Source organism: Pongo abelii, chromosome 8 (assembly GCF_028885655.2).
Source record: "Pongo abelii isolate AG06213 chromosome 8, NHGRI_mPonAbe1-v2.0_pri, whole genome shotgun sequence".
Classification (NCBI taxonomy): Eukaryota; Metazoa; Chordata; class Mammalia; order Primates; family Hominidae; genus Pongo; species Pongo abelii.
In genome coordinates this window covers 19,139,461-19,160,979 of record NC_071993.2, presented here as the reverse complement: position 1 = coordinate 19,160,979, position 21,519 = coordinate 19,139,461, and the positions used below count along the sequence as shown (strand labels likewise).

The 21,519-nt window shown below is 35.5% G+C and overlaps 1 protein-coding gene across 1 annotated transcript in view; it reads right to left on the bottom strand.

The window, feature by feature from the left end:
• MALRD1 (MAM and LDL receptor class A domain containing 1) overlaps positions 1-19,720 on the bottom strand; it is a 678,818-nt gene extending 659,098 nt beyond the window's left edge. Inside the window, exon 1 of the mRNA XM_024253733.2 lies at positions 19,384-19,720. Coding sequence (XP_024109501.2) covers positions 19,384-19,582 — 199 coding nt within the window. The 5' untranslated portion in view covers positions 19,583-19,720. The remainder of the gene's footprint in view (positions 1-19,383) is intronic.
• Between the last annotated feature and the right edge of the window lie 1,799 nt (positions 19,721-21,519).

Here is a 21,519-nt window from a genome sequence, read left to right as displayed (position 1 = left end):
TCTCGATCTCCAGACCTCGTGATCTGCCCGCCTCAACCTCCCAAAGTGCTGGGATTACAGGTGTGAGCCACTGCGTCTGGCCGAAGTAACATTTCTTATGAAGCAAGAAGAAAGCTTCATATGAAGCAAGAAGAAAGCCTCATGAAGCAAGCCTATTCTTCCATTTTAAAGATGAGATAACTCACATGATGTCTTGCAGACACTAAGTAACTTGCTCAAGATAGAAGAGCTAGTGAGTGGTAGTGTCGAGAGTGGAACACAAGTTTTTGTACTCTAGAACCATAGCTCTTAAAGCTTTCCTCTGAGGCGTAATTATTAATCCACTCTCCCATTTTTATTACTGAACTAGACTTAAAGATCTAATAGAGCTCCTTGTCAGCCTAAGGAAACTAGTATTTCCAGATAGAGTTGATGTCATTCTCTTCAAGAGCAAATAAATTCTATTAGTCTATGAATCATACTATGATTAAATATACAATTTCTATAAGGCCTTTGAAATATTTAGGATAGCTGGAATATCCAAATTATTACCTTATAGACTCCTAGTTATCCAGGGAATCCGGTTGAACAAAAAAAAGAACTGAATTGTATAGTCACTTGTATGTGTTTGTGTGAATGTAAGATTCAATTAGCTATGCATGTATTGACATAAGTATGTATCTATTTTCAAGTTTCTTTTGGTTCTCAACAATTTTTACAATGATCTAGGATTATAAAATATTCTAAATTATTTTATCACTCTATTTCAACAATTATGTGTATGAAAGGTACACACATTCTCACACAGGTGGTCAAACATTTTTTAAATACCATTTCCCTGCAATACAATTACTTAGTTGATGTCTGTTTGCAATGTTCTTTGTTTTTTTAATACACAAGATAATGATAATTTTTTAGTGTAAGAACTAAAAAAAAATGGCTAAATAAAACATTTTCTCATCTAAATAGTCTCAACAGGGGTTCTTTTTGTTATAAAATGAATCTAATGAGCACAGGTTTTCAATTAATTCTTACCAAAAAAAAAAAAAAGCAATCCCAAATTTCTAATAACTTCCAGATGACTCAAAAATACATCAGAAAGTTTTCTAGGTACTCATTTTCCCCAATAGAGAATTGCACATTTTAAACAATTTGAATAATTTTCCTTGAATTGTAGCTGGTTTACCTTTTAACTTCATATGCCACACATCCACATTCAAGTCTGGAACTATGTGATGTAATAAAATCTGTCACAATGTAGATTACAGCCATCACTAAATAGTGTGAAGTAATAACACCAAAGTTGGACAACATAATGCACAATTAGGAGTGCTATACAGGAACTTATCAGTAGAATCCAAGTTCCTGGACTTTTTGAACTTGTGCAACGTATCACTTTGTTTTCAATTTTATAATCCCAAAGGTCAGATGTACTGCAGTCAGAGGGAGGATTGCAAAGGTTGCTTGGAAGCCACAATTATCTCCTGAGTCGGGTTCCACGTTGTCAGATTCTCTCATTATAGAATCATTAAAGAATTCCTCATAGTTTTGATCTTTAACACGATAATGGAAAGAAAAATATTAAATAATATGCCAAAGTGACAGTCAGCTTGGGGCATGCTTTTGAAAAGATGGGAATGAGTAGGATACATTTTCATTGTAGTAATGGTGAAGAAACTCAGATAATCCAGAACTCAGGATTAACTCTGGAAAGTATGGTCTGGGTAAAGCATCACAACATAATGTTCTTAGAAGACAGAACACAATGTAAGAATTATGAAAAATCTAGCAAAGGAAGAGATGAGATAGAAACCACACTTATTTCAAAATTTTCCCAGGTCAATATTAATGATGTACATTTTTCTTCCTCTTACAGGTTCTATAAGGTACAGTTGTAGTCTTCCCATTAGAGTCCTACTCTTGTTTCATTATTGTGGTAAAATATACATTACATAAACTTTTTTTTTTTTTTGAGACAGGGCCTTGCTCTGTCACCTAGGCTGGACTGTGATGGTGCAATCATGGCTCATTGTGGTCTTGACCTCCCCAGGCTCAAGTGATCCTCCCATCTCAGCCTCCCGAGTAGCTGGAACTACAGGTGCACACCACCACACCTGGCTAATTTTTTGCATTTTGTAGAGATGGTGTTTTGCCATGTTATTCAGGCTAATCTTGAGCTCCTGGGTTCAAACAATCCACCAGCCTCGGCCTCCCAAAGTGTTGGAATTACAGGCATATAATTTTAACCATTTTTAAGTGTGTAGTTCTGTGGTATTCAGTATATTCACATTGTTAAGCAACCATCACCATCATCTATCCCCAGAAGTCGTTCCATCTTGCAAAACTGAAACTTTGTACCCATTAAACACCACCTTTCCATTTCTCCCTATTCAACCCCTGGCAACCACAATTCTACCTTCTGTCTGTATGAATTAGAGTAATGTAGGTAACTCACATAGGAGGAATCATATAGTGTATGTTTTTCTGTGTGTATGTGAGTTGCTTATTTCACTTAGCATAACGTCTTCAAGGTTGATCTATGTCGTAGCATATAAAATTTTGTTTATCCATTCATCTATCAATGGACACTTGAGTGGTTTTCAGCTTTGGGCTATTGTGAACAACACTGCTGTGAACGTGGGTGTACAAATACTTTTTCGATTCCCTGCTTTGGTTTCTTTGGGGTATATATCAAGAAGTGAAAATGCTATATCATATGGTAATTCTATTTCTAATATTTTGAGGAATTGCCATCTGTTTTCCAAAGTGGCTACAACATTTTACATTCCCACCAGAAAAGCACGAGTGTTTCAATTTCTGCAAATCTTCCTAAATACATTATTTTCTAGGAGATTTTTTGGATGCTTATAATAGCCATCACAATGGGTGTGAAGTGGTATCTCACTGTGGTTTTTATTTGTATTTTCCTAATGATGAACAATGTTGAGTATCTTTTCATATGCTTATTGGACATTTATATATCTTTTTTGAGAAATGTCTATTCAAGGTCTTTGTTCATTTTTTAATTAGGTTATTTGTTTTTTATCATTGTTGTTAAGCTGTAGTTCTTTTTACATTCTGATATCAACCTTTTATCAGATGTATGATTTGCAAATATTTTCTACTACTCTGTGGATTGCCTTTTCACTCTGTTGATACTGTCCTTTGACGAATAGAAGTTTTTAATTTCGATGAAGCCAGTGTATCTGTTTTGTTGCCTGTGCTGTTGGCGTCATATTGAATAAATCTTTACCACATCTAATATTATGAAGCTTTTCTCCTATGTTACTAAGTTTTACAGTTTTAGCTCTTATAGTTAGGTCTTCAATCCATTTTGAGGAACCTTGTTGTATATGGTATAAGGTAAGGGTCCAACTCCAATTATTTTGCTTGTGGCTACACAATTTTCCCACCACCTTTGTTGAAAAGACTGTTCTTTCCCCACTGGTCTTGGGTCCCTTCTCAAAACTCACTTGACCATATATTTGAAGGTTTATTTCTGGGCTCTCTATTCTATTCCATGGTCTAGATGGCTGTCTTTATGTCAATACTACACTCAGGTACTGTAGCTTTTTAATAAGGTTTGAAATCAGGAAGTGTTAGACCTCTTACTTTCTTCTTTTCCCAGGTATTTATTTATTTGTTTGTTTGTTTATTCATTGGTTATTTGAGGTTCCTTGAGATTCCACATGAATTTCAGGATAAATTTTACTACTTTTACAGAAGAAAAATTATTGAAATTTTGACTGAGATTGCACTGACTCTGTAGATTGCTTTCGGTAGTACTGAAATCTTAGCAATATTAAATCTTCCAATCTACGGACACAGAATATCTTTTCCATTTATATCTTTGTAAATGTCTTTCAACAATGACATAGTTTTCAATATAAAAGATTTCTGTCTCTTTAGTCTACTTTATTCCTCAGTATTTCATTCTTCTTGTTGCTATTGTAAATGAAATTGGTTTATTCATTTCATTTTCAGACTGTTCATCATTAGTGTACTAAAATGCAACTGAATTTTGTGTGTTTGTTTTGTATCCTGCAACTTTGCTGAGTTTTTTAAGTTCTAACAGGTTTTTTAAAAAATAGAATCTACATTTAAGATCATGTTGTCTATGAACAGAGATACTTCTACTTCTTCCTTTCCAATTTGAATGCCTTTAAATTTTTCTTGCCTGATTACACTGTCTAAAACTTTCAAAACTATGCCAAATAGAAGTGATAAAAATGGGCATTCCTGTCTTGTTCCTGATCTTAAAGGAAAGGCTTTCAGTCTTTCTCCATCGAGTGTGATGTTAGCTGTGGGTTTCTCATATATTGGTTTTATTATGTTGAGGTGGTTTCCTTCTTTTCCAAGATTGTGAGTGTGTTTTATCCCTTTTTGAAGGAAGCTATGTGATACGGTTTGGATGTGTGACCCCTCCAAATCTCACATTGAAATGTGATCCCCAGTGTTAGAGGTGGAGCCTGGTAGGAGGTGTTTGGGTCATGGAGGTGAATCCCCTATGAATGGCGTGGTGCCCTCCCCATGGTAATGAGTGAGTTCTCCCTGTTAGTTCACAAGTAAGCTAGTTGTTTAAAGGAGCTTTGCACCATCTCTTCTCCCCTGCTTCCTGTCTCACAACGTGACACATCTGCTCCCCCATTGCCTTCTGCCATAAGTAGAAACTTCCTTACCAGAAGCCAAGCAGATGCTGGTGTCATGCTTCTGTGGCCTGCAGAGCCATGTGCCAGATCAAACTTTTTTTTTTTTAATAAATTACCTAGTCTGAAAGATTCTAGGATAGCAACACAAAATGGACTAACACACTATGTATTGCCTTGACACAAAATTGTACATACAATTCATTGTATTGTTCTGGAAAACCATTTACTTCATTTAGATAACAAACAAAAATATTTTCATAAAAATATTGTATTGTTCTGGAAAACCATTTACTTCATTTAGATAACATACAAAAATATTTTCATAAAAATAATTTCCCTTACTCTCAATTAATGTAAAAATTAGCAGCCAGTTCCTGAAAAGAATGAAATGAATCCAAAATATTCCAATTAAATGAAAGTAAAATATCATAATTCTCAAGAATAAATGTCAGTGAAAGACTGCTACTATTTGGCTTGCTGATTTAAAAGTACTAACTAGTGTTTATCAAGGATGTATTTGTTATCTTTTACATTGAATTAATTTTAATATTTTCATTGACACATAAACAAGAAAAACTCTAAGTCACAAAGGTATACTATAGTGAATTAAATGAGTACTGTTAGAGCTCACACAGAATTATCCAATATTCCTTCAGTTGGATTCTTGTCATATACCGTTGCCTTTATCCTCAAGTCTTGAGAACATCTTTGGCAAGGATTGTGTTATCAATGGTATCTATATCAATGAAAAAAGGATTACCAGACCATGTTTCAACTTTATTATTGCCTGAGGATTCATAACCTTCAAAGGAGGTCTTCAGTGTTTGCAGGTGTCTGACGATATTTGCAGAAATATTAACAAGGTATAGCATTCATTCCAGCTTACAGCAGTATTCACTCAAGTATTAGAAGTGTCATATGGCTGTTTAGAAATAATTCCCTATTCCTGAGTAGCAATTTGGCCAGAAGATGTAATGGCTTTTCAGTAGTTTCTGTAAGGATAAATACAGGGCCCTAAATAGAAAGTTTAATCTCTTGCATGGACAAATTTTTCATTAAGCTAATTCATGAACAAATGAACACCTGTCATTTTTTTTTTCCAAATAGGTTTTCAATTTCTCTCAAAATAAGTAAAATTTCTTTTCCAAATTCAATCAAGCATTTCAAGACTTACCCAGTGGAAAGTCACAATTATTTGTGGTTAGTAGAGAACATTATATTCTGTTCATATTTCTCTGATGGAAACTTATTTAAAAGATGTGATTCAAGGTCTTTGCCTTCATAAATTTGATAGCTTTCAAAACAGAATGTCAGGCTTCTCTCAGAATTCCTAGCCAAGCTTAAAGTGTCAACAAGTGCATGAAGAAATGATGCTTATTTACAAACATTTTTGCTTATAAGCAGAAAAATGTACATGGGATGACAGGCATGGCAGGGGTTCTATCTATGTACAGATATGGGCTCAGAAGACATTTTGCTTTGGAAGAAATGATTCACCATTTGATGTTGCCAGTTGTCTTTGAAATCTTCAAAGGGAGCTCACAAACTGAATATTCTTCTTGTGTGATATCAGTTTGCACACTTGAGTCACAAAATACGAGCAGACTACATTGCAAGACTGAGTAGTGTTATCCAACTCCATGGTGAAAGAAAATAGTGCAACTGAATATTCCTCCATTCACTAAGTCAGTCAGTAAACCAGTACTACCACCCAGTCTATTAAATATTTATTCACTCTAATTGCCAATCAGTCTTCTAGAAGTGGGAGAACTAGGTAAATTTCCTGATGGAATAGGGTTACTATTTTGCATTTTCATGAGCTCCTTAAAATACTAGAGAAACTGTTTGCAGTTCTGGAAGAATGGTATAATTTCATACAGAAATAATTCTTTTTTTAAATTAAAATCTCACTAGGGTACATGACCCCACCAAATTTGCCCTAATTGATACAAGGCATCTATTATTGGAATTGTGATAAGAAACCCTATAAGATGGGTTAAAATAAAATTCTGGCAAAGTTTTAGATCCCCCCTAGAAGAGTCACTGTGCAGCCAATTTTCAGAATATGCTGAGAACACTTCCTCAGTTCAATGCTTTCATGTGTTCACAGGTGGGAAGCACTGCCAGTTTTGCACATCACACCCAGAGATGAAAGAACAATCCACATTACTTATCGTTCATCTTTTCTTTTATATTTCCATTGCCCATTATGACACAAAACAGTCTACAACTAGGAAGCAATTATAGACACCAAAATATATTAAAGAAAATGATTTCTATTATACCACTCTATACCCCAGCATCTAAGTCATGCAACAATTGACAAGAGTGAAAAGTTCCTAATGGTATTATTTGACATAAAAAGTGTTTTATGAAGAGTGTTTTCAAAATAACAGAAGGAATCTAATAGACACACATCCCAAAAGGGGGAAAAAAAAAGACATACCCAGTTCAAGGTCTCTCTGAAGTCCATCCATGGGAGCAAGATTAAAATTAACTCTCTTGGAAGAAAAATAGCATTGAGGGAAGAAGAAAAAATAGCATAGAAATAAAAAGCGTTGAATAAATAATAACAAAATTGCATTGAAGGAAGGAGAAAAGATAGCACAGAAAAAATAAAAAGCTTTAGTACATATGTTTATTTTAACTAAAATAAATAATAAAATTCTCAATAAACATTCGTACCATTGAAATACTAGTTACAAGTAAGTACTTGTAAATTTCATTTGCTATGCCTTGTTCACTGGAAAATTTTCAGAATCTACATCAGTAAAAGTTTCGACAAGGAGTTCAGTGTGGTGTTGTTGTTGTTGCTGTTTGACCATAAATGTGAGGATTTATTTCTGTTTTCTCAGTTCTATTGTTTATATATCCAATTGTACTATAATGCAATATTTCTTTTCCTCTTTTTTTTTTTTTTGATTTTCAACTTTTATTTTAAATTCAGGGTTACATGTGCAGGATGTGCGAGTTTGTTACATAGGTAAACGTGTCCCATGGTGGTTTGCTGCACAGATCATCCCATCACCTAGGTATTAAGCCCAGCATCCATTAGCTATTCTTCCTGATGCTCTCCCTCCTGATGACCCCCCCACCCTCTGACAGGCCCCAGTGTGTGTTGTTCCTCTCCCTTTGTCCATGTGATCTCATTGCTCAGGTCACACTTATAAGTGAGAACATGTGGTATTTGGTTTTCTGTTACTGTGTTAGTTTGCTGAGGTTAATGGCTTCCAGCTCCATCCATGTCCCTGAAAAGGACGATCACATTCATTTTTATGGCTACATAGTATTTCACATTTTCTTAATCCAGTCTATCATTGATGGGCATTTAGGCTGATTCCATGTCTTCACTGTTGTGAATAGTGCTGCTGCACATGATATAAGTCTGCTTTGACACTCTAGAATCTTCAAGGTAGATAACTTTGCCGACAAACCTTGAAATCTTAAAAAGAGTGTTTTTCTTTTTTCTTCACCTTCTACTCTGTGAGCTGTCTCTGGTCATTGCCTCTAGGAAAGTTAGAACCATTAGAAATGAAATACAAGGAAAAATAGACTATCCAATTTTTACTAAGAGCTGGTCCTTGAATAGTTAATATGTCTGAATAACAGAGGGCATAGGCTTAACTCCATAGAATTAGAATTGGAAAACCATAATGGGAGAGTGAGAAGACCGCATCCCTAGGAGGCCAGGCAAGGGTAAGGGGTCTGAGAAGAGGGCAGGAAAGATGGGCATGACTTTGCAGGAAGTAGTTAAGGGGGAAGGGACCAGAGAGAGAAAAAAGGACCTGATTTCCAGAAAATAGATCAAAAAGGAACTGTGTTCACCTCATGTGATGGTTAAGCAACTTCTAGGCCAGCATCAGGGAGAAGCAGGGAAGCTGAGCTCAAACCTGCAGAAAAGTTGTTGCCTTCAAAGAAACACCGGCACAGAGGAACCACAATGAGCTCCTCTTACTGCTGTAAGGTAACGTACATAAAACAACTGCATGGGGCAGAAGGCTCAACACCAGAAACATCGGTGGATACTGGTGGGTACACACACAAGCACATGCACACAAAACCACAAAAGAGAGCCCAGACACTGTGCTCCAAAACAAAATAAAAAGATTGACACCCAGATGGGCAGTTGTGTAGGGGAAGGAAAAGTGCCAGACTCTGAACACAAATAGGACTAGACAATGCACGATTTAACCCTGTTACATAAACACTTTTCTTGCCGATATTAACTGCCTTTGCTAATATAACTTTGACAAATCATTTTACTAGCAAATTCTCAATTTCCTTACTCTGATTAAAAAATAACATCTGCAACAACAACAACAACAGAAAACCTTTTTCATTAGTTTGAGAAAAAACATAGAAATGAGAAAGAAAGAAAATGAATCCTCTTACATGGCATATATACCTAATATTATCTTGCTTTCATTTCTAAAATAAGCACAACTGCTAATAGGAATGCTGTTTATTAGATCATTTTAAAATATAATTTTATCTTCATTATTAAAAAAAAATAGATGCAGAGGGCCAGCACAGTGGCTCACGCCTATAATCCCAGCACTTTGGGAGGCCAAAGTGGGCGGATCACTTGAGGTCAGGAGTTCAAGACCAGCCCGGCCAACACAGTGAAACCCCATCTCTACTAAGAAAAATACAAAAAAATTAGCCAGGTATAGTGACATGCACCTGTAGTCCCAGCTACTCGGGAGGTTGAGGCAGGAGAATCGCTTGAACCGGGAGGCAGAGGTTGCAGTGAGCTGAGATCATGCCACTGCACTCCAGCCTGGGCAACAGAGCAAGAATCCATCTCAAAAAACAAAACAAAACCCCAAAAATAATAGATACTATTTTAGAAAATTTGAAATCATAAAGATATACAAAAAAGAAAAGTGATACATAAGCCCAACACACAGAGATAATTCCATCTCATATTTTATGTGCAGTGCCATACTACATTTTTAAGTACAATACATATATTGACGGGTAGTCATGGTTTTTCTCATAACAATATATCATGAGCACTTTGTCATTTTTAAATAGCATCAAAAATTACGACAGATGGCTTCACAGATGTCCATATTATCGATGCATCATAATTTATTTAAACATTAACCTAATATAAAATTAAATGACTTCCTATTTCTACCATATGAAATGGTATTGTGAGGAGACTTTTTGCATGAACTCATTTTGTTTCTTAGAATAAACTTCTAAAAGTAAAATTACCAGTTAGGGGGCATGAACACTTTTGAAATCCTCTTTCATATTATAAAAATACTAAACAAAGAAAGGTAGAGTTTATAATTCTCTTGCCTGAAATAGTATCCGTCTTCTTATGCTCTTCCCAAGAATGCACATACTTTTTTTTATTTTTCATATTTATTTTATTTTAAAAATATTGGCAGCTTTTTGTTTTCAATTGTGATTTACAATTAATAGTGAGGTTGATAACTTCATCATACATGGTCATTTCTATTTTTTTGTGTGTGAGTTGTTTTCAAGAATTTTACCTATATTTTTATGAAAGAAAAATGCATCTTTGATTTATTGACCTGGAAAAGAATTATTGGTGTGCTATATTGCAGACATTTTTCCTCTTTCATTTTACTTGCAATGTTTTGATATACTGAAACTTTTAATTTATATATTCTAATTTACTGACTTTTAAAGTTTTCTTCTTTCATTTAACACTTACAAAGGTCTTCTCCACCCCAATACTTATTCAATATCAATATTCAGCAAACATATTTTGAAAATCTGTTACACATCAAAGAAAAAAAGAAACTTTCCTTGACTTTTCTGATTATTAGGAGCAATAAAGATTATGGCTTCATTGTTAATATTTAACATTTTATCTTTAGAAATTTTTGGTCTCTGGAGCAAATAAGAAATGTATTTCATGAAATTGCCTCATATTCATTTGTTGTATGTAATAAAAACCAGCATGGTATAGTGGTTGGTATTGATGTTTCAGGATCAGATAGAATTGTTTGTGAATTCCAGCTGCTCCATGGAACAGCTCTGTGTCCTCTGGCATTTTCTTTTACCTAGTCTAAGCCTCATTTCCTCAAGCTGTAAAATAGGAACAACAATAAAACTACTATTCGTACTATGTTTGTGTTTGGTAAAAATTAAACGAGACACTGGATGGAGATTATTTAACAGTGCTTGGCATACACTAAGTACTGTATACAAATCAGCTGAAATTATTATCAGCTATTTTGTTTTCCCAACTAATTTGGAAGGCCAACTTTATTTGTTAAATATATTACACATATGCTTAATATTTTTAACGATCACATTCTTTTCTAATTATAAACTTTCATAATGTTGGTTTAGTTTACATGCTACACTATCATACCTATTAATGAAAATTCTTCTCTTTTTCTTCTCCCTCTTGCTAGCTATTTATCTCTCATTTTTCTAGATAAACTTCGAAGACACTTTATCAGGTTCCAAAGTTTATCCTTGCTAGATTTTGTACTAGAATGTAATTAAATTGATTCCATGAAAATGGTCCTATTCACACCGTTGAAACATCCCATTAAGAAGCATAGTATTGTCATGAGTCTTTTTTCTGCACATCTGTGTTTTTTCTGATTTTCTTCAGATAGGCTCTACATATTTATTTTTAGATTTCTTGCATACATAATTCTGTGGTACTATAAGCTGAATGTGTGTGTCCCCTCAAATTCATATTTAAAACCCTAATTCCCAATATGATAGTATTGGAAGGTGGGGCCTCGGGGAAGTTATGAAATCATGAGGATGGTGCCTTCAGGACTGGATGACTGCCCTCTCAAGAACAGCCACGGGAGAGGTGATCTGTCTCTGTGCTATGTGAGGTCTCAATAAGAAGGCAGCCATCTGCAGACCAAGCAGAGGACACCAGACACTGAATCTGCTGGCAGCTTGATGGTGCCAGCAACTAATAAATGTAATTAATGACCCATCAATCATTTCCTTGAATGTAAATGTATTGAATTCATCAAAAGACACAGAGTGGCTGAACAGGTAAAAAGTCATTTTGAGACCAGCATTACCTTGATAATAAAGCCAGATGGGGGCACTTAAAGGATAAAAGTTGCAAGCCAATATTCCTGATGAACACAGATGCAAACATTTTCAACAAAATATTTGCAAACTGAGTTCAACAACACATTGAAAGAATCATTCGGCATGATCAAGTGGGATTTAGCTCAGGATGGTAAGTATGGTTCAACTTATGCAAATCAATTAATGTGATACATCACATTAACAGAATGAAGAATAAAAACCATATAATCATTTCAATAGATTTGTAGAAAGCATTTGAAAAATTCAAAATCCTTTTATGATAAAATCTTTCAACAGATTACTTATAGAGAGAATACAATAAAAGCCACATGACCAACAGGTAGCAAACATCATACTTAACAGTGAAATGTTAAAAACTTTTTTTTCTAAGATCAGGGACAAAACAAAAATACCTATTCTCACCACCAATTTTCAGCATAGAACTGGAAGTCCTAGCCAGAACATTTATGCAAGAGAAAGAAATAAAAGGAATTCAGGTCAGAAAGAAAGAAGTAAAAGTGTACCTGTTTGCAGATGACATAATCTTATATGTAGAAACCCAAAAGACTTAACAAAAAACTGTTAAAACTAATAAAAAATTCAGTAACATTGAAGGATACAAAAGCAACATAGAAAAATCAATCATTTTTCTATATACTAATAAGAAACCATCCAAAAAATATTTAGAAAATAATCCCATTTACAATAGCAACATATAAAGTATAATACTTGGGTATAAATTTAACAAGGTGAAAGATCTGCATACTGAAAACTATAAAACACTGAGAATTAAACTGAAGGAAACACAATTACACGAAAAGGTATTCCATATTCATGGATTTAAAAAATTAATATTGTCAAAATGCCCATAGCACTCAAAGCGATCTACAGATTTAATGCAATCCCTATCAAATTCCAATGTAATTTTCACAGAAATAGAAAAAAAAACTTAAATTCATATGAAATCACAAAAGATTCCAAGTAGCCAAAACAATCTTGAGCAAAAAGAACAAAGCTGGAGGCATTACACTATCTGGTTTCAAAATATACTATAAAGCAACTATAATCAAAACATAAAAATAGACCAGCAAAAATAGACAGATAGACCAACAGAATAAGCTAGAAAGCCCAGAAATAAAGCAACACTTTTTTTAACTCTAATTTTAGGTTCAAGGGTACATGTGCAAGTTTGTTATATAGGTAAGTTGTGTGTCATGAGGGTTTGTGTAGATTATTTTGCTACCCAGGTAATAAGAATAGTACTCAATAGGTGGTTTTTCGATCCTCACCCACCTCCCTCTTCCCTTAAGTAGTCCCCAATGTCTGTTGTTCCCCTCTTTGTGTCCATATGTATTCCATGTTTAGCTCCCACTTATAAGTGAGAACATGCAGCATTTGGTTTTCTGTTCCTGTATTAAGTGTCTATCAACCCACACATTGATGGTCAATTGACTTTGGCAAAAGTGACAGTAACACACAAGGGAGAAAGGACAGTCTCCTCAGTAAAAGATGTTAAAAAACTGGACATCCATATGCAGATGAAGGAAACTGGACCCTTAAATCACACCATGTAAAATAATCAATTTGAAATGGATTAAAGACTTAAATATAAAACCTTAAACTATAAAACTTCTACCTGTAAAAGCAAATATGGAGAAAAGCTCCATGACATTGGTATGGGCAACAGTTTTTGGCTATGTCCCCAAAAGCCCAGGCAACAAAAGCAAAAATATACAAATAGGACTGCATCAAACTAAAAAGCTTCTGTGCAGCAAAGATGACAATTAACAAAGTAAAGACAAAATCCACAGAATGGTAAAACAATATTTGTAGAGCACACATCTGATAATGGTTGATATTCAGAATATATAAGGAGCTCAAGCAACTTCATAGCAAGAAAATAATATCCTGATTTAAAAGTGGGCAAAGGACCTTAGCAGATATTACTCAAAAGAAGACATACAAATGTTCAGTAGGTACATTAAAAAAAATTTCCATATTACTAATCTTAGGAAAATGCAAATTACAACCACAATGAGATATAATCTCATATCTGTTAGAATGGCTTTTATCAAAAATAGATGAAAGACAACAAGTGCTGGCAGAATACAGAAATAAGGGATCTCTTGTACATTGTTGGTGTGAATGTAAATTAGTATTGTCATTATGGAAAACTATACAGAGCTTTCTCAAATATTAAAAATTAAGCTACCATATGATCCATCAATCCCAATTCTAGGTATATTTCTGAAGAAGAGAAAATCAGTTTATTGAAGGGATATCTGCACTCCTATGTTTATTCCAGTACTATTCACAATCGCCAAGATGTAGAATCAATTTAAGTGTACATCAATGGATACATAAAGAAAATGTGGTATGTACACACAGTGAAACACTATCAGTCATAAAAAGAAGGAAATCCTGTCATTCGTGACAACACGAATGAACCTGAAGGACATTATGCTAAGTGAAACAAGCCAGGCACCAAAAGACAAATACCACACAATCTCATTACATGTGGGAACTAAAATCACTGAACTTAGAGAAGCAGAAAATAAAATGATGATTACCACACACTGGGGTATAGGCGGCAATAATGGGAAGATAATAAAAGTCACAAAGTTTCGGATAGATAAGCAGAGTAAATTCTGAGATCTATTGCACAACAAGGTGACTACAGTCAATATTAATGTATTGTATATTCCAAAATAACTAAAAGTAAATTTCAATGTCTTGTCACAAAAAAAATGATAAGTGAGGCAACGGACTTGCAAATGGATTTCCAATGCTTTGCAAAGCAATGGATTACTTTGCTTGATTTAATCATTCCACATTATATACTTATATTATCACTGTGTACCCCATAATTGTATACAATTATAACTTGTCAAGTAAAAGTAATATTGATAAAAAGTAAAAATAAAAATAATTAAAGAGAATGAAGACTAGCCAATGTGAGTCAGCACAGAAGCAATATAACACTTATACTTTTTTAAAAATATGACTTAAAAGTTATTTTTAAATCATTTAAAAATTTTTTTAAAAAAATTACACAGACCAGTACCACAACTTATATTTCCCTTACTAAGCATGTTAATAGGTCCTAAAAGAGGGATTCTCATCAACACTAGACCCAAACAGTTATTAGACCTACAAATTACTTTTTTAGTTCACTATAGGTTAAGCGCTTAATATCATGTGAAAATGGAATTTATTTAATCTTGAGGACTCAGTTTTTTTTCTAATTTCTTAAAACAATACTGAGTAAAAATAAAAGGTTTACATATTCTAAAAAAGAAGTTCATGTAAAACAAGAACTTATTTTCTTTTTTTTAACGCACAGGTTTTTTTTTTTAATTGTACTGAAGTCAGGCAACGGTCTGACAATAAAAAGACTGCGTGTGGAATACTGTTATGTTAAACTTCACTTGCAGATGTCAAATCCTTAGAACTGGGGTTTTCCCCAAGAAAAAGATTAATGGAAACATCAATTGCTTTTCAGACTTGATAGTTGCTGTTCAAAAGGTGGTTTTACACAAATACTTAAAAAAAAAAAAAAAAAAAAAAACTTTAGTACACAATGAATTGCTTTTAATTCTGTATACACCCACATTTCATCGTTTAGTGGTCCTGAACAGAAAGTGGAAAGATGAAGCAATTTGCCAGGAGATCAAGCCCGCCAATTTCGGGGATCTGCTGTCCACACCAGCTTCTTTCTTAATTCCTGCTGAGGATCTTGAGAAGCAGCAGCAGCACCAAAACCAAGGCATGCACTAGATTCAAGTTTCTTTTTGTTTCAGTTGTCAGATTCCAAACTAGACCCCAATGGATTGCAAGGATGAGCAAATGAAAGCCCTGTTTAAAACTTCTTCAATTTTTAAAAACAAAAGCAATTACAGGCAAGTAAAACAATTCAGAGAGATCACGTGTGCTTACAAGTGTCTTCATGTGGCCTTTCTCCACGTTCAACCACCAAAGACTCCGAGAGCTGGCAGACCTAAGTAACCCTGGTGACTATTCTTTTCACCTTATCAAAACCTGAGCTAAAAACAATGCATCAGCTGATGACAGCAGAGGGTGGCAGGGCTGAGGACCCAATCTTCATTTCCCAGGCTGGTGAAGAGTGAGTAAGTACCGTCCCAAAACTAATCAAGGGAGGTAAGAGATTCTTTCCAACCTTACCTGATGGCTTCTGGCCTAAGCAAGGAAGTATCATAGAAGGTGTTGGGTGGTGATAGTGCAAAAAGGAACTTGAGGAGGGAAGAAAAAGCATCACCCCTCGATAAAGGTGGGGGAGAGAAGATATGCAGAAAGCCCTGAATTCCTTACCGAAGGCCAATCTCAGAGGGGAGCAGAGGGGTTACAACCTATGCTTCAGCCAAGGGCAGGAGTAGAGGAGCACGGGAATAGGATGATGGCTTGGAAGGGGCATCATTTAAGACTTAAAGAAACCAGGGGTGCAGGCGAAGCACCCCACACACCCAGCTACAGTCCTACAGGCTGCGACCTGAAACCTTCACATCTACTCTAAACAAGCCCCCCGGGCTAGAGGGCTGTTGTTGCATGGAAGGTGGGAGGCAGGAGGGTAAGGGGAGAAGGCAGAGACCCCAGGCCGTGTAATCAGCAGCAAGGTGATTGTGTGATGTGTCTTTTCACAGTTGAGTTAGATGCGCCCCACCAGTTATGATGGGAATCAATTTAAATAGACTTTCTTGATCCCAGAAGTTCAACTACATGGACAGTGGTTACACTTGACAGGATTTATTATAGCATAACTTATATATTTCAAATGGACAAAAAAAAAGTATCATTTACAGTATGTTAAGATAAATTTCCTTTGAATGGGAGCTTCCTTTCCAGTACTTTGAGGTCTATAAGACGTATCTAGAAAATTTACTACTGTGGAAGATGAAGACTACTTAAATCGAATGGAGGGAAAGGGGAAGGGCCTGTGGTTTTTCTTTTTGATTAATTGCTGTAATACTGTTTATTTTTTTTAGACATCATTAGGCACCAACGCTCTTGCAGGACAACTTTGATGCTACATGAATTCTGCCATTTTGCTAGCACTGACACAGCTCTTGAATCCACCATGCCATCAAAGCTATTAACTCCATTCATATTAATTTTTGTTACAAATCTTACAATGGGGGGTGCTTCTAGGTATTTAGGTCCACATTCTATTTTAAGGCTGTATATTTGGTTTTCCTTTTTTTTTTTTTTTTTGAGACAGAGTCTCGCTCAGTCACCCAGGCTGGAGTGCAGTGGCGCAATCTTGGCTCACTGCAAGCTCCGCCTCCTGGGTTCACACCATTCTCCTGCTTCAGCCTCCCAAGTAGCTGGGACTACAGGTGCCCGCCACCATGCCCTGCTAATTTTTTGTATTTTTAATAGAGATGAGGTTTCACCATGAGCCAGGATGGTCTTGATCTCCTGACCTCGTGATCCGCCCGCCTTGGCCTCCCAAAGTGCTGGGATTACAGGCGTGAACCACCACGCCCAGCCTATATTTGGTTTTCATAAATTGTTCTTGGAGGCCCAATTATCATTCCTGTCCATCTTGTAAATGTCATATCTTCATCATCTTCTAGACCCTAGCTAACCGTGCCATCTCCTACTCCTTTCTGGCCTTCGAGTTCTTCCAACAGTCGGAAATTGAGAGGGACTTTTACTCCCAAGCCTGTGGTGGCTGCCATCTTGCATCCCCGTCCAAGAACTTATTTTCGAAAACGTATTAATAGCACCGGAGGCATTAGAAATTTAACTTCAGCTATGTCAATTTTATTCAGAAAAGTTGACATATTAATCTATTTCTTTAAAGGTCACACAAGTTGGATGTTAAAGGGGACTTTTTTAAATGTGGGTACTGTAAATCCTTATAAAGCTAGTTTTAAAAAATCTAATCTATAAGTTTAGCATCACAAGTTTCCATGAGTAAAATTGCTTGGCCATTGCTATTTCTTCACAATAGTTTCTTCTAGTGTGATATACAAAAGAAATTCATGCTTTAAAGCGATTCTCAGTTTTTATCTGCAGATTCTCACCCACATTTTAAATAAAATGCCAAAGTGGAAACTTCTCAGAAATGAAAATGAAAAGCAAGAAGGCCAAAAGGTGACTTCTCCATGTAACATTTAAAATGAAATCTGTTTATTCGACAGATCTATGCCTTCACTTCCTTCCAAGGCTATAAGTTATTAGAATTTTTCATGCAGCCAAGACCTTTCCTATTCAGCAGCTTTCCATTTCTTCACGTTAACCTTTTCTCTGAAGCAGGACCATGCATGTTATCACAGCCAGGGTACTGAAGGAAGCTTCATAGAGATTAATAATGGAAGGGACTTGGCACTGCTTGTCAAACCAGCCAAGTCGTTCTTCTTTGCTGCTCATCAAGGAACAGTAAGGGCTCTTCCAGACAGTCCAGAGCAAGGGGCAACAAGCCCACAGTTAGCATCTCTGGGGAAATTGGACAAATACAAATGAATCTTTGCCCTTGGCTGCACTTAGTATTGAATGGTTACTGATTAGTAACAGCATGACAGCTATCCCAGACTAAGACAAAAATATTATTAGCCTGTTTAATTCTACAGAGAAAAAAGTTCTTCAGTAATCACTCTTCTGGTTTTAATGTAATAGCAACTGAATAGATAAATGGAAGGCAAACAATGGCAAAATCAAATATGTAGAACCTTATTTTAGCAGAAGAGAGTGAATTCTGTAAACACGAATTGGTATTTTATCTGAATTTAAAAAAAGAATATATATGTTTGAGTTAAGTGACCTACAATAATAGAATTTGTGCCTCTGGATAATTAATTGCACCAATAGCTACTATGAACGCGCAATGAGCCCCTGGTAATTTTATGAAAATGTGGTTTATGAAGGGTGAATGTGTGTAAGAATGACACTAGTCTCCATTGCTGAAAGATGGTGAACCCTGAAGATTGCATATTGCAATAGAAATGACAGGAACATACATGTCGTTACCCATGTCTTCCCTTGGTAAGCTTCTTCCTGTTTCTTAGTGTTCTCCCAGTATGCCATGGGGTGTTTTCCCACCTGTGAGAGTTGCTTTATCTCATCTCATGACCTCTTATAATAAAATAAAGTTCAAAATCACACGAGATTTGGGTCCTGGATGACTCGTCTAGGACATCAATCTAGGTCTTGCATTCTCCGAAGCTTGTGCCCTTCTACTACTCTGAAATCAAAGGACAAAAGCCAGAGTTGTATCCCACATGCAATTGGTACCAACCCACTAGATAGTAGTGTTCTGTAAATGAAAATAAAATCTACCCATCCAATCTAAAATTCATTTCAAATATTTCCACGTTAAATTCACACGTAAGCTGTTGATCTCCATCATAGCACTTTACAGCTGCATTAATGAGTTCTTTTAAATTTTGTTTCACTCACATAACATCAAAAGCTACATCTTTGTTTAGCCCTCCTTCTTCATAATCAGTAAAAACTGACTGAAAAATATATTCCATCAGGTGACTATCTTCGTGATTTGATAATTTTTATATATGGACTCATCTCTTTAGTAAACAATATATCTTAGTTTCTGATCTACACTAAAGGTATACAAGATACAATGCATAAAGAGCCAAGTATGTAGCCAAATCTCCCAGACTGCTCAGAGGCCCTTGTTTCAGGCTGTACAGGGAATTGAAATTGGAGAAAGGAGAATGTCACTTACAGTGCCGTTCATCACTGCTATCCCCACACTGATCTGTGAAGTCACAAATGCTGTCAGGAGGCAAGGAGACTCCATTGTCACACTGAAAGCTTTCTGTTCCTTGCTGACCCAGTGTAGAATTGAAAACACAGGCAATCCAAAGGAAACAAAAAGCTTCATTCATGGGGAATGCCAACATTCTGTCCAGGAAGAAGAACATTACTTGGTATTGTCTATTAGAGATCAGGCAGTTGTAATAAGTAAGTCCATCATTGGAAACATTCTTTTATTTCTCTATTCTTCCTTTCCCAGATTTGCTTCTTATAAATGGATACTATTGGTAACTATCTGCAACTCTAACAAATTACTCCCCAGGCAGTTAATTTACTCTTTCAGAGGAGTGACTTTAGAAAATATTTAACTTGAGTAATTGCGCTGGTTCTTTATCTAGCTAACTATAGATGATTATTGCCCCCTGTATGCCATATTTACACAATTTAAGCCTTTATGGTCTTGCTATCTCCTGAAAGACATTTGTAAAAAATAAAGGCCAGGTAAATAAATAGCAGGGGAGAGGTAACCACAGTAAAGCTATAAATTACATAAAAATGGTCTGTCTTAATTCCTGTACTCAATCACATTCGTGTAATTTAGAACATTATTGTGGACACTAAAACATATTCGAAATTTCAGGCCCAATTATTAGAATTGCTCTATGAAAATAAAATGCTTATCCATTATTATCAAATAGAAAACTCACCTTGCTTGTTTTTGTTTTGTTTTGTTTTGTTGTTTGTTTGTCTATAGACCATGGGTACTACTAAGTGCTTCTTGAGATAAATTAAGAACCATAGATTTTTAAAAGTTGAGGGGACATTGGATGTTATTATTTTATAAATCATATAACTTCAACCCAAGGAAGTTATGAGTTACATGTGAGAAAATACAATAAGTTGGTATAAGAAATTAGAGCTCAAATATCCTACTGCTAAGAACAGTGTTCCCTCTTCTATCGCACAAGAATTCACCTGTCAATTCATCACAATTAACTTTTACAAGTGAAACACGTGATTTCAGGATGCATATTCAGAATGAACAATATATTGAAGTTGAGATCACACAGAAATAATAATTACATAATCTTATGAACGTGAATATTGTAGAAATTATGTGATGTTGAATGTTCTATACATTGCTTTACATTTGATTTCTTAAGGGGATGTCAAAGTTCTTCTTCAACTATTTTATTTTAATTTCTGCAGTGTAACCACAAGAGGCAAAAATAACTGGAGAATGTAGAGTGGAAAGGACCATAGACCAGGGGCAGAAAAGGCATCTGAGCATTTTTAAAAATGTTCTAAGAATTACCCATATTGTAGGGGAAGAAACATATATATATTTTGTGTAGACATTCTGGATTCTGGGGGGGAGGGGGACAGGAATCCACAATTCTGCCTTACCTCTGAGCACTCCACATAATCTAACATTTTGTTGCACTGTGCTTCAGCCCTGTTTCAGATATTTATTCTTCTTACCTCTCTGTTTTGCAAACAAATACTAATAAATCCTTCATCTACCTCTTTTTCTTTGCTTGTCCCTTAAATGTTGACTATCCTTATAGTTCCATTTTAAGTTCTCCTTTCTCCTAAGATTATATTAATAAGTTTTTTCCAGGCTGTCTCTTCACTCTCATGATTTCAAGTAAGATCTCTTTATTTTTGTTTCCTCAATCTCTTCTGCAATCCTGATATGCACTTCTTCCTGAGTACACGCAGACACACACACACACCCCCCTAATTAACACATCTACTTTTATAGAAAACTAAACTCATTTTCCTTTCCCCCATCGCCAACCAGCTCTTACTCCCATGTTCCATATTTCAATGAATGGTACCTTCTTCTGTCCAATTACCCAAGTAAGGAACCTCTATATTATTCCTGGAATACTCTCACCTATCCTACCTATTAATCACCCTGTCTGGTATTTTCTATATTTCCGTTGAAGAATATCCATTCTCATCTCAGCATGTTTCTAGTACTCACAACTCATTTCCTAGTCTTTGGGTAGAGTGATCATTCTAAAGCACAAATCCACTCCTATCTATTTCCCTCTGAAATCAGTAGAACTGTCATACTCTGAATGTAGTTACAAACACA